Raw genomic sequence first — 13,705 nt, forward strand, 5'->3', positions numbered from 1 at the left:
CTAATGTTTATTTTCCTATGAAATGTGAAGGATAAGAAGAATTCCTCCATAAGAATAAGATTACATTCCTACAAACAAAAGGGCTCTAAAGAAAACTTTACTATAGAAATCCTATCCTATGAAATTCCTACAAGATTCCTTTAAACCAAAGAAGGCCTAAAACTATAGCAAGACCCCTCCCACCGGCAAGGGTCGTGGTCCACCGCACCTCCATGGCTCTAAAGACGAGGCAAATCGGTGGTGGCAACGGGAGGCACAAAAATCCTAAGCACCTTTTCTTTGAAAAAGGAGGTGGCGACTACGTTTGAAGATGCTATAGTAGTCTGCTGGATTGACCACCCCTTATCCTCCGTAGCATAATTTATTGGTCTACTGGAGCGCTTTCCTTCACTCTCGGTGACGTGCTTATGGGCCGGCTTGTCAGCCTACGATTGGGGTGTGGTGCGCGCCGACCCAGCAACAGCCACGCGTGGCCTTATTTCAATGCCAGTACTATTCTCCCTTACTACGAGATGTAGCGCCCTCTTGTCTCTGCGTTGTGTGCTTCTTAGTGGGCTGGACTGATAGAGCGATTTTGGGAAGGTTCTACAAACCGGTACAGACTGGTCTTAGAACCATTTGTGTGACATTTTCTTTTTTCTTCTTCCGTGTTTTTCTTTATTGGTTTTATTTGCTTTTTTTGTTTCTTTATGTTTTCTCTATTGTTTTTCTTCTTTTTGGGGGTTTTGTATTCTTATTGTTTTTTTGCTTTTCAAATACATGTCGATTTTGTTTTAGTACATGTTGAAATTTTTCCGTATACATGTTCAACATTTTTCAGATACACGCTAAACATTTTTCAAAGGTACATCCTTTTTAAAAACAAGGTATATATTTGTTAAATACACATTGAGCATTTTTCATTCAGATACTAAGTCCTCGATATATATGGAGCCTCCTGGTGTGATCTGTTATATGACGGTCTCTATGGGGGCCACTTGTAAGGGGGTGTGTCGCAGGTTCAGAGTAATGCATATGTATATAGTCGTAATTCACCAGACGGTTTTCCATGTTTTGAGAAGGTTATAGAAGGTATTTCTTGGGTTTTTTCTTTCTTTATATGTTTTCTCTACTGGTCTTATTTTTTGCCTTTTCCTGGTTGTTATTTATTTATTTACTTATTTATTATTTTCACATTTTAATAAAAATCTTGAAGAGTTTTGAAATCCATTAGTATTTTAAAAGTTCGTGAATATATTTAGAGTCCATGAACATTTTTAATGTCTATGGACACTTGCAGACCTTTTTTCAAATTTACGAAGATTGCTTGAGGTCCACGAATATTTTTAGATTCGGGAACAAGTTTACCAAAATTATGAGTTTTTTTAATTCGTAACATTTTTTATAAATCCGTGAACATCTTTTGATTTAAGGAACGTTTTCAAATAAACAAACGATAGCAGATTGTATCCAAGTAAGCAAAACAAATGAGTGAGCCGTGCAAAGAGACGAGCTGAGCGAGCGAGAGCTTCATGGGCCAGCCCATGTAAGCGTTATAGCAACAATTGCATCATTTCAGCGTGGAATATGAGCTTCCAAGGGGACGCAACTATTCTCAGCTCGAACTCAAATGAGCTCGTATGAACAGTGAAATCGTAAAAAAAATTGAAAATAGTTCAAAAAATTCTGAATTTTGTTTGTGCAAAACATTGACAAATGTTCTGAATGCCTCTAAAATTTCATCATGATATCACATTTGTGGAAGTAGTGGCAAAAATAAACAAAATCAGTGCTCAAAAAATGCCATTTTCAGAAGCATTTTGAAGTGTTGATTTTGTTTTTTTTCCTACGACTTCCTGGAATGTCATTTCAAAGTGAAAAATTGCAGGCTCTTAAAACATTTGTTACAGTTTACCAAAAATTCAGAATTTTTGAATGTTCTTTTTCAAATTTACTGTTCATGCTGAGCTCATGAGTTGTTGGGGACTTTCCCTTCCAAGAGGTTCACACAATCAACACTAGCTGCCACTGAGGCCGAAAGGTGTAAGGGCACTACAACCACGTGTGGAATAATTTCACTCTCATCTCAGAACAAATATTGTCTTTAACAATCCCACATGATATACACCAGAACATAATTATAGTCCAAGCCAACGCTAACAAAACCATATAACATAATAAACGACCATAATAACATGCTAAGAGTAGTGATAATTGGACTGATGAACCTCCCGGGTTTCCTTATCAGCCAATTAGTGAACAGTGTAATTGTTTTGTGATTTAATAAGGCTAGCCAAGAAGCTTTTCTTTAAAAAAAGTTAATCCCACGATTGAAAAATGGAGCGGCAAAGCACGCGTTAGGCTCTAATAAGTTGGACACTAAAAATGTCTGAAAAAAAAATTAGTACTATGTAATTCGGGACTTCCAGACAAGGCAGCCGCCGTGTCCGGCGCGCCGCCGTGCACGAACTGCCGCACCACTCGGATCAGCCCGTCCGCCGCGGCGCCCCATGGCTCGTAGACGAAGAATGCGTGCTCCTGCCCATCGAACTCCACCAGCTCCACGGGTTTCCCCATGGCCTTCAGCCTCGCGACGTAGTCCGCGGTCCGGTCACGCAGCAGGTCATGCTCGGCGTTCAGGACGAGCACCGGTGGGAACGCGACGTCATCGAGCGGCGCGCTCTCGGGGCCAAATGGGTTCGCCGCCGGGTGGTCCCTCGTCGCCCCCGCCGGCAGCGCTAGCCGCCACATCTGGTCGAACAGCGCAAGGCTCATGAGCACGTCGGCAGGCGAACACGCCTCCGACGCCATCCTCTCCTCCCCGCCGAAGTACGGACCGAGCAGGACACACCCGGCGATACGCACCGGGTTTATATCGAGGCCGCCGGAGCCGTACCGGACGGCGATGTGGTGAGAGATGTTGCCACCGGACGAGTCGCCCCAGACGAACACTCGTCCAAAGTCAGCCGACTCGGCGAGCCACGCGTCGGCAGCGGAGCCGGCCACGGCGTGGCGGTGTAACCACGAGAGGACGGTCTCCGCGTCGTGGTGGGCCGCGGGGAGGCGGTGCTCCGGGGCGAGGCGGTAGTCCGCGGAGAGCACGATGGCCGGGAGGTCGTGGGCGATCCGAAGGGCCACGACATGGAAGCTGGGGTGCTCGAAACTGGCGATGCAGAAGCCGCCGCCGTGGAAGTAGACGAGCACCGGAAGCTTCTTCTCGCCTCCGCCGGCAAGGCCGATGGATGTCGTAGGCCTGTACATGCGGAGCCGGAGGCGGTGGGCCTCGTCGTAGACAACGTCCTTCCACTGGACGGGCAGGTCGCGGCGGACGTCATGCACCGGGGGGTCAGAAAGGAAGCTTCGCGTGGGACGCGTCACCGTGCCGTCGCTGAGGAGCTGCACGACGCCGAGGCAGTCCTCGACCACGTGAGGCGGCGGCGCCGAGGCTGAGGCGGACGACGAAGATAACGACGACATGGTTTAATTGAAGCTAGCGCGCTGGTGGCCAAGTGAGCAAGAGCTTTGTACGGTGTACTATGGTCTATGGTGTACAACTACAAATGTTTGCACGTAAATAGTGCACCGTGAAGATAAGAAGTGTTGACCATCCATGGAAAGACAACAGTGTAGGCCTCATATGTGGGGCCTGCATATACATCGACAGTTTTTTTTTTCGAATGATATACATCGACAGTTTAAGGGCTCATTCAGTGGATCTTCAAAACAAAGAAATAGGAAAATTAAAGGATTGAGATGGCCTCTCCACTTCGATTCTTAGGATTTTTTTCATGGGATCGCATAATGCTCGTTCCGTCTTGTCTGAAGCTTTCGGCTCTTCCCGTTGTAGCTTTTTTTTTAACATCAGTACACACACAAGCTCATATACACGCGCATACACTCATCCCTATGAACGCACACATGCACATCTTACCCCTATGAGCACCTCCGAAAGACTGAGCTGGCATATCATCTTGAGATTTACGAAGTCACTGTAGGTGCCTCGTCGTTGACGGGAACGTCTCCTCCCACTGAATGCGCATAGCTGGAAATCCTGAAATAAATTCAGGAATAAATGCGAGCACCAAGATTTGAACCTTGGTGGGCTGCGGATACCACAGTCCCTCTAACCATCCAGTCACAGGTTGATTCGCCTTCTTGTTGTAGCTGGGCCGGTCTGTTTGTTCTGGTCTTTCTTGGGAACTATATGTTCGAGGATCGCTGGCTGTAGGCTCGCGCGGTGCAAGTAAAGGTTTGATTCTTTTCTTTATTTTTTGTATGTTTTCTCTTGGTTTTACCTATTTCTATATCGGGATTGTTTTATCTTTCTGTTATTTTTTAATTTTTTTCTCATCGGGTTTCTTTGTTCCTTCACAGTTTGTACTGGTTTTCATTCTTTTTTTATTTGTTTTTTTTCATTTTTCACTGCCTTTATGCTTTTCTTTCTTTCTTCATTCATCTTTCTTTATTTCTTGGATTCCTTCAGTTTTCTTCATTTTACTTTGATTCTTTCTCGGCTTCCTCTATTTTCGTTTTGGGCATCGGTTTTCTTTGGTTATTATTTTCGTCTTTATTGGGGTTCTTGGTTTGTTTAGTACTCCCTCTGTTCCTTGATATAAGGTGTATAGATTTTTGAGAAAAAAAATCCAAAATATAAGGTGTATTACATTGCACAACTCGTCTGGATATTTTTTTAGGGATTTGATTACATTTTTTTATACCAGGCAAGCTCCTCTATTTTCTCATGTCCATTAGTCAGGTGTAATCTCATCCAGAACTTGTAAAATTTTCCCTCCATGTGTGTTTTTTAATTTCCGTGCCAAAAACTATACACTCTATATTTAGGAATGGAGGGAGTATCTTTTTCTATTTCCATTGGGGTTTTTGTCCAACACATGCCGACTTTTTCAATACACATTCAGTAATTTTCTTATAGATCAGATTTTTTATATACATGTTTAACATTTTTTAAATATATGATTAACATTATTTGAAAACATGTATTTTTATGTATAATTTTTTTCATACACGTTGTACATTATTGCTATATATCTAATACAAATTAAAAAAATAACATTTTTTAATACATTGTCAAGAAACCATACATATTTAACATTTTTTTCAAATGCTTGATTAATTTTTTTAAAATACATGGACACTATTTTATATACACATTTAACATTTTTTACATGGTTGATTAACATGTTTCCAGTACATGGTCAATAATTTTTCTATACACATATAATATTTTTTAAATGCTTGACTAACATTTTTCAAATACTTGTTTGACTTTTTTTCAAATGCTTTGTTTAACATTTTGAAAATCGGAAGGACGTTGCTAGGCAGCAATCACTTGGTACCTAGCGGGACTAAAAAAGGAAAGTTATTTGCCCCTCGCTCTTAGTAGCTCCTGCAAAGAAAAAACAACCGGGTCCTCGCGTCCACGTGAACCTCATTATTGAAAAAAAAACTCTCGCCCAAGCCTACCCAAAAGACCTGATTGATCACCCCTCCACCCTCTCCTCTCATATCCAACATTACATACATCAAGAAAAAAAAAGAACTGTGCAACAATATTATACGCCGGGGGTGGGGTTGGGTGGGGGAGGAGCAGGCAAAATAGAAGGGTAAAAGAATAAGTTGTTTCTCTTGACTTTTTTTAGAGGATCCGAACTACAAAACTTGCTTTGAATCTGGTAGTTTTTTCATGTTCTTGTCCATGTGAAACCTAATGTTTTGTTGCGCATTTCGTCAAGTTCCTTGCAAAAACAAATGCTCGCTAACCACTCTTGTTGTATGTTAATGTATTTCTTCTGGCCCCTGCAAAAAAAGGAGTAGATGGTGTGAAGCAAAAACTCAAAGAAGTTGCATGCACATTATCATGTTTTGAAAAGGCAATTTAAAAGTGCCTCCGTATTGTTAGTAAGTATTAGTGTTGTTGCTTTATATCTATGGGATTTAAGTTCTTCCTCAAAGAATATGTGATTGACTTCCCAAGTTAGCGGTGTTGGTAGGCAAATTAATATGTGTTTTTTTGGTGCATATCAAAAAATATGTACTCAGCTTGGTGGAGCGTTTTGTAGGTGAATTAGTAGTGAGGATTGCATGTTGCAGGCAAATGAGGAACGTTCGGTAGGCCGAATTAGGGGTGAGCCGTGTTGCACGCAAATTATGAACATTCGGCATGCGAATTAGGAGCGAGGACTCTGTGTTGCATGCAAATTAGGAGCGTCCATAGGTGAATTATGAGCGTCCAGTAGGCGAATTTCAGAGCATTCAGTGGGTGAATTAGAAATGAGGGCTCTATGTTACGGGAAAAGCTATATTGTCTGCTCTATTTTCTGATATGATTCCTTTTTGTGTATTTTTTTAGTTATTTTGCGGTCTTTAAATGCTTAATCGGGTGTTGATATGTACAATTAGTAGGGGATCAGATGGGGGATACTTTTGGTGCGCCTTGCAACTGAGGTAGGTCAGTTTGGTGAAAAATATCTTGATCCGGGTCTGCCAGCCGCTTCACGCGCTCTTTCCCGAAGGGACCTTCCTTTCCGTAGCGATATCAACTGCTTTCTCCGCTTTATATCTCATGCACATCTCACGCAACAAATAATGGGCAAATAATGTGCAGCGGCAAAACATCATCGCATCACATGTCCGCTCTTTCTCCGCGTCCTAGCCCCTCTGCTAGAATTATAGCATGAAGGTTATTTATGTGAATTCGCCGAAGTGATATTTTCGTGGTACCTACTGATTCGTTATTAGCTTACTACCCCCTCTGTTTCAAAATAATTGAAGTTATATGATTCTCCTAAATCAAACTTGATGAAGTTTGACCAAGTCTATGAAAATATACAAACATCTAAAAAAATTAATTTACTCGTTTAGATTAACTATGAAATATGTTTTCATATTATATGTATTTGATATCAACAATCTTTATGGGTATTTTCTATATATACTTGGTCAAACTTTAAAAGTTTGACTTAGGAAAGTCATATAACTTCAATTATTTTGAAACGGATGGAGTATGATTTTGGTAATGGTTGAATATTAAATTGTAAGTAGTACACAAATAAGTGAAATTAGAGTGACATCATTCAGTTCTTATTGGTGTTGGTGTAGTAGTGTTGTTATGGATGGTGTGTTTGTGCGGGACGAGAGCAAGTCGAGTCCTATATCTTTGATGGTAAGATTAAATTATGGAATATGACATGCTTCATATCCTATATGGTTAACTAGAGGCTATAAACTCTTCACACGCTTGCTTGGGTTTTAATTATGTTTTTTATTCGTATATCGTGTTGGGCTGCTGTAGGAAACGATGAGGAGAATAAAGTGATTAGGTGGTGCTGGTTGTGAGAGCCTCTTGGAGCTCTTATTCCCTGTTCAAATCATGGGATTGCTGTTATAATGGTCACATGAGCCGCCCATGGATCTCTCATTCGCTTAGCTCAGCTCCCTACTCTGCTCGCTCGCTTAATCTTTTTTGCTTGCTCCACTCCTAGCCCAGAAAAAATCTACTATCGTTTTTTACCTGAAGGAGTTCACTAAATCAAAGGAAGCTCACGTTTAAGAAAAATCTTGGATTTAAAAAATACTACGAAATAAGAAACATGAGTTTAAAAAATATATTTGTGAATTCTAGAAATATCCATGGATGTCAAACAATATCCACAATTTGAAAAAGGTCTGTAAAATTTTAATGTTCAGCGACTTAAAAAAAATGCTTGTGAATGTTAAAAATATCCATGAATTCGGAGAAATGTTCACAAGATTTAAAATGTCCACGAATTTTGATACATATTCATAATTTAGTATGTGAAAAATAAAAATGAAAGAAATATAATACGGGGAAAAATTGAAAACGAACAGGGAAAAAATTGAAACTTTTAAAACCGCTGAAAATACAGAAAAGAAAGGGAAAAAATTTACCACGTAATACCTTCTCAAAACCGAAAAATCCGGTTGGCCCACCAACACACACCCTTGCAGATGGGCCCGATAGCGTCCCCATAACGAGCTGCGACGCGATTTCCCCACCGCCCACCGCTCTTCCTACTTTGCCATCTGAAGGCTTCCAGAAGGCAAAACCCCCAAATCCATCCTCGCCTCTCCGCTGGACGATCAAACGAACTCCCGAAAATCCCACACAAAAGAAGCGAAAATTAAAACGACATGAACCCCCTCAAGAACTCGCGCTCCGCCCTCTCCCGTCTCCTCCGCCACAAGCCCGCCGCCGTCCGGCCGCAGCCCCCGCCCCCGCCCCCGCCGGTGGTGCGGGAAACGGCCGCTCGGCACTACCACGCCGCCCCGCGCCGCCCAGGGTTCATTCAGTCCTTCAGCCGAGGGCCCCTCCGCCACGAGCCCGCCGCCCTCTTCCGGCCGCCGCCGGCGCAGGCGCAGGTGCCTCCTCCCCGGCACTACTTCACCTCCTCCCGCCGCCCGGAGGTCATCCACTTCGCGCGCCGCCGCGGCGGGGCGCGGTGGTACCACGACAGGCGGAAGGTCGCCGCGGTGGTCCTCCTCGCCGGCGGCGGGACCATCGTCGTCTACTTCGGCAACCTCGAGACCGTGCCCTACACCAACCGCACCCACTTCGTCCTCGTCTCGCCCCAGCTCGAGCGCCAGCTCGGCGAGTCCCAGTTCGCCGATCTCAAGAAGGAGCTCGCCCCCAAGATCCTGCCCCCGCTCCACCCCGACAGCGTCCGCGTCCGCCTCATCGCCTCCGAGATCGTCCGCGCGCTCCACCGCGGCCTCGCCGACCGCCGCAGTGACGACTTCGATGACGCCTCCTACGGCGACATCTCCACCGACATCGCCGTCAAGGCCCGCGACTTGGATGCCGAGGACGTGATGCACCGGGTCTCGCCTGGCAAGACCGCGGGCACGGCCGCGAGGGCTCAGCGAGACGACGAGCTTCTCGATGACAGGTGGGTCGCCGAGAGCCGTAGACGGGGGAAGGCACGCGGAGCGCAGCCACAGACGAAGCACCTCAATGAGCTCAATTGGGAGGTGATCGTCGTCAGAGATAAGCTCATCAATGCAATGTGCTTGCCCGGTGGTAAAATTGTAGTCTTCACTGGATTGCTCGACCATTTCAAGACGGATGCTGAGATTGCGACAGTGCTTTCGCATGAGGTGGGTTTACTAATTGGGTTGTGGGCTCATATGTACTTTGTGGTGGTTTTACAGTGCATTGGAACTGATATTGGTACCTCTATGTTTTAGATTGGGCACGCTATCGCGAGGCACTTGCCAGAGATGATCACCAAGGGCATGTGGTTTACTATCCTGCAGCTTATCGTCCTACAGTTTATTTACATGCCAGACTTAATTAATGCAATGTCGACTTTACTCCTCAGACTGCCCTTCTCACGAAGGTATCATTTCTGCATTTCATATTGTTCGTGGAATCACGATTATTTACATTCTACACATGATAAGCTGCATATATGACTGAAATGAGATGCTACCAGATCTGGCAAAAGCCAATAAATTGGCACCAATGGGCTTGTTTTGTCTAGGTATCTCGTTTTGCTATAAGTTATGATATGACTCCTGCTTCAAGTGCCTCCATGTGGGCCATTCTATACTATTCTGAGCCAACCTATTATTCAGCTTAATGTACCACAGATCAGTGAGAATCTATCTAGGTAAAGTGATCAACCATTCATAGGAAAAAGCTCATATCAACATGAAAACATGCATGATAATTTTTTTATGTTTTCTATTTTTACTTAATAATTATTGTGCAACTATACAATGATCAAACACAATATCATATGTATTTTCAGTTTATTTCTCATTATTGCTCACAATATTTATGTTCCATGCAACCAAATCACATTCAATTATATTGCAAAACCCGCAACAATGTGCGGGGTATCATCTAGTACTCCCTCCGTCCCATACCGTAGGGCATTTTTTGACACTAGTGTAGTGTCAAAAGATGTCCTACATTATGGGACGGAGGGAGTACCATTTTATTTCGCTACAGACTTAACTAACAGCGGTGAAAATTCTAGTAATAAAACATATGGCTCTTGATTGCCCTGCAGATGAGATTATTACTGGTAATTCTTGTCCCCAACAGGGCATTGGAGCTTGGAGAGACATCTAGTTCTCTGTTCTCTCACTTTTTTCAGTGGTTGCCAGAGTCTATTCTGATGGACTTATTAGCTATTCACACAGGTTCTTAGAAAGTAGATGAAATCAGATTTACTATAGCATATGTCATGTACTCTTATGTACAGAATTCTGGATCTGCATGGAATTGATCCCAAAACACCAAATTGACTGGAATGATAATGTGATATCCTTCTTGTTCATCTCTTACAAATCCTACCAAAGTTGACTAGGATGATGCCCCTTCTTGTGCAACTACTAAAATTTCATCACCAATGCATTGTGCGTGACTATTCTATTGTCCATTGATTTTTTATCAGATTCGCATGTAAGAATCGTTTTACAACATATGAGTGATTTGTGAGGATGGGGTAGTCTGTATTTGAAATATACAAGGTTTAATATTTGGCAAGTTTGCATTTCTGACCTGCTGTAAAATCAGTCCTCGTCACCAGTGCTTACTTTTCCAGTATGAAGCAGTGGTGGTCACTGGTCAGTTAGGATCGTCGGTGATGGGGAAACTTGAACTTCCCAGACCTGACTAAATTGGGGAAATTTTATGCAGAAGTAAAAAAAAAATCCCCAAATGGTTCAAGGGGGAAAGTAGTTCTGTATGTTCAGATACCTTTATAAAAACCATATCTTAGGTATGTTTGTTCGGAAATAAATACTCTGTACGGCAATTTCCAGAAAAATAATATCTTTTCAGACACACACTCAATTATAATGGACTAATTAGTGTTGCTTAGCTGTTGAGCCTTGTTGGTACAACCTTTCTGTGATCAAAGTTCATCTTTGAATTGGTTGATGTATGACATGGCCAAAACTTCCTTGCACCTTCTACCAAGCAAAGCCACCAAGTGCAGACATTCAGTGCTTCTGCCTAGTGCATCTGAAATGATGCATCACAGGAGGTAGGATGTTTAGCTATCCGGAGCTGTATCCATCAGTTTCCTTGAAAGGAGAGGACAAGTAACTGAAGACATCTTCTGATATATGGACTAGCTACTGATCCATCTTGGCAATCTGATCTGCCACACATTATCTATCTCCGACTTTACTCCACTCCTTGTTGCATTATTGAATAGCTGACTGTATCTCCATGCGTTTTTCCAATCAGGATCCGCCGATGCCACTTTCTGTGGACATGATTTTCTAAAACCCCACCCCAGCTGTCACTTCTTGATGTAGCCTTCATTGCTTCAAAGATACAGCCTTCATTGCTTCAAAGATACAATAAAATTTCATATGATTGGGCGATGAGTTGCATAGCACCTTCCCCGCATGAATCACTTCTTGATGTTCAGTATATGTTCGCTGCAGTCCTTGCTGAATTAGCTCGTGTGTGACCTCAAAAAAGAAAAATAGCTGTGTATCGTACAGTTGTTGTTCTTGTTATCTCATCATCAAACACATGCAAGGAATTCTTGTTAGAAGCCCTTCTGATGATGTATGCTACATGTTTGCAGGATGGAGGTAGAGGCAGATCACATCGGGCTCATGCTTCAAGCTTCTGCTGGTTTCGACCCACGCACAGCTCCCAAGGTCTACGAGAAGCTAGGACAAATCGCGGGCAATCAGTCAGTACTGAAAAGCTACCTCTCTACTCATCCTTCGAGTAAGAAGCGGTCCGAGCTCTTGTCTCGAGCCAAGGTAATGGAGGAGGCGATGCAGCTATACAGGGAAGCTTGCGCCGGCCACGGGACCGAAGGTTTCCTGTAGGTTGCAGCTTCGAACCCTCCTGCCTGCGGCTGCTTGGTAAGTCGTTTGGTGGCGCGGTGCCTGGCACGGGAACATGCCCTTTGTTACCTGCACGGTGAAGGCCAGTGAGAAGAGTGTATTCTGTGTTTGAAGATGTTCGTTCTGTGCCTTGTTATTGTCTGTTCGTGTGAATCAGTCACATTTTCGTAGCAGAATGTGATCGAGCTGCTTCATTTGTGATTAGGAGCGAAAAAGGAATAGGAGAAGAGTTTCTGTTAATAATTGTCTTCCAAGAGCAGGTTTTATAGTCCCATATTCCTTGGGGTTATCGGTGTTGATGATCGTCACGTTGGTTAGTTTTTGTCATCTACGCCAGCTAGTGTAGTAGTTAGCTGGTCACGGAATAGTCAGATAGTATCGTTGTTTGAAGCAGTCAATCACAACTCGCAAGGCCTATTATAACTGATGAATACCCTTCAAACCTCAATTATTCCGGCTTTGCTAGTTGCCACTATCCCGACGTGCTAATTTTATTTTTGGTACTGTATTTAGTCAGTAGATACACCCACTCCGAGAACCACTCGATATGCCTGCCCGAGATTCCAAACTGCACGGGCATCCGAAATCATACACGGCTGCTCATGGAATATTCAAATGATCTTAGCTTGAAGTTAGTCAGTCAATCACAAGGTTGGTAGGTCCATGACTGAATAATCTGCATACCTCAATCACCCTGGCTTGCTTGCAACCTTTGACGTGATTCTGTGCTTCGTATTTAGTCAATGGTAATAGATGCACCCATCCCATGACACGATCGGGGACACTCCTGCCTACTACCTCTACCTGCTCAAGATTCCTAATCGCACGGGGCACCCGTCGTGACACGGCGAGTGATGTTTCGCCATCCATCACCGCCCGGTCGCCGATGTCACACGCGGCCACCACGTTCGTTCGCTGGCATGGCATCAGCGTCGTCGGTTTCCGCGACGCACTGCTGGTCCCGTCCGTCGCTCACGAGCGTCAGGTTACTTGAAGAGCCGCCTGTCTATCTGGGCGATTAGATTAGTCCTATCCTACGCTCCTCTCCGGCCCATCGACCTCCTCCGTCTTTTCCCTTCCCTTGGCGCCTCCCCTATCGTACCTGCAAATTGCTGCCATATACTGTACTACAATATACACTCCTACTCCCCTCCTCCTCGTAATCGCAATAGTTTACCATAAGGCCATTACTAAACTGCAGCTAAGCCGAGGGTGTAGTGTGGTTATGTTAGCTTTTCGCGGCGCGAAGTGTCGCTCCCTGGTTCGTTTGTTTGTTGCTTCCATGGCGATCGATCATGATTCGTGCAGTGCAATGCTGCAGAGCAGTGCAGGATTGGACTTTGGACCGGCGATCGAGGGACCGGAGAGACCTTTCCGGCAGCTAAAGGATGGCGGCCCTCGGGTCGCCGGTTGGGTCGCGGTTTCATTCGTGCGCGGCCGATGCATCCGCTGCCTTCTTTTGACCAAGCCATCGTCGCGTTGGGCACGCGAACGCAGCTGGGATCGGCGAGATTCCGAGAGGCGTGCTTGAACGCCGGACATCGTTGATAGACCGATGCTCACCAGCAAAGTGGCAGGCAGCGGGCTGACCAGGTGAAGAAAGAAATGGGCTCTTTGGTCTCGGCCATTTGAACATTGTGATCAAAAGTGACACTAGCAGTACAACAAAAGTTGGTGAGGGCGCTGTACATGGACGAAAGAGGGGCGTGATCGATGTTCGAGAAAGAGCGGTTGGGGGCACGTTGCCGTGCATACCACTGTAGCAATGTGCCGTCACATGGGGCCTAGCGACCTACCTGTGGGTCGTGACAAGTATGGACGAACGGTCAGGAATGAGGGGCGAGTCACAAGTCTACGTCCACAC

The 13,705-nt window shown here is 44.4% G+C and overlaps 2 protein-coding genes across 2 annotated transcripts; one reads left to right on the top strand and one right to left on the bottom strand.

Annotated features, from left to right (window-relative positions):
* Nucleotides 1–2,281: 2,281 nt before the first annotated feature.
* Nucleotides 2,282–3,528, bottom strand: LOC123141780 (probable carboxylesterase 15). Its single transcript, XM_044560856.1, has one exon. It carries the CDS (start codon nucleotides 3,454–3,456, stop codon nucleotides 2,359–2,361), a length of 1,098 nt encoding a protein of 365 aa, XP_044416791.1. The 5' UTR covers nucleotides 3,457–3,528; the 3' UTR covers nucleotides 2,282–2,358.
* Nucleotides 3,529–8,031: 4,503 nt separating this feature from the next.
* LOC123145422 (mitochondrial metalloendopeptidase OMA1) lies at nucleotides 8,032–12,140 on the top strand. The gene is made up of 3 exons (XM_044564829.1): nucleotides 8,032–9,114; nucleotides 9,205–9,356; nucleotides 11,571–12,140. Exons 1-3 carry the CDS (start codon nucleotides 8,152–8,154, stop codon nucleotides 11,821–11,823), a joined length of 1,368 nt encoding a protein of 455 aa, XP_044420764.1. The 5' UTR covers nucleotides 8,032–8,151; the 3' UTR covers nucleotides 11,824–12,140.
* Nucleotides 12,141–13,705: the final 1,565 nt, after the last annotated feature.

This window comes from Triticum aestivum, chromosome 6D, assembly GCF_018294505.1.
Source record: "Triticum aestivum cultivar Chinese Spring chromosome 6D, IWGSC CS RefSeq v2.1, whole genome shotgun sequence".
In the NCBI taxonomy this organism is placed as follows: Eukaryota; Viridiplantae; Streptophyta; class Magnoliopsida; order Poales; family Poaceae; genus Triticum; species Triticum aestivum.

Excerpts from the sequence above, each read along its gene's own strand:
- LOC123145422 (XM_044564829.1), top strand. The coding sequence starts at position 8,152 with ATGAACCCCCTCAAGAACTCGCGCTCCGCCCTCTCCCGTCTCCTCCGC. Across the intron at positions 9,115-9,204 it reads CGACAGTGCTTTCGCATGAG|ATTGGGCACGCTATCGCGAG; the intron begins GTGGGTTTACTA and ends TCTATGTTTTAG. Across the intron at positions 9,357-11,570 it reads AGACTGCCCTTCTCACGAAG|GATGGAGGTAGAGGCAGATC; the intron begins GTATCATTTCTG and ends ACATGTTTGCAG.
- LOC123141780 (XM_044560856.1), bottom strand. The coding sequence starts at position 3,456 with ATGTCGTCGTTATCTTCGTCGTCCGCCTCAGCCTCGGCGCCGCCGCCT.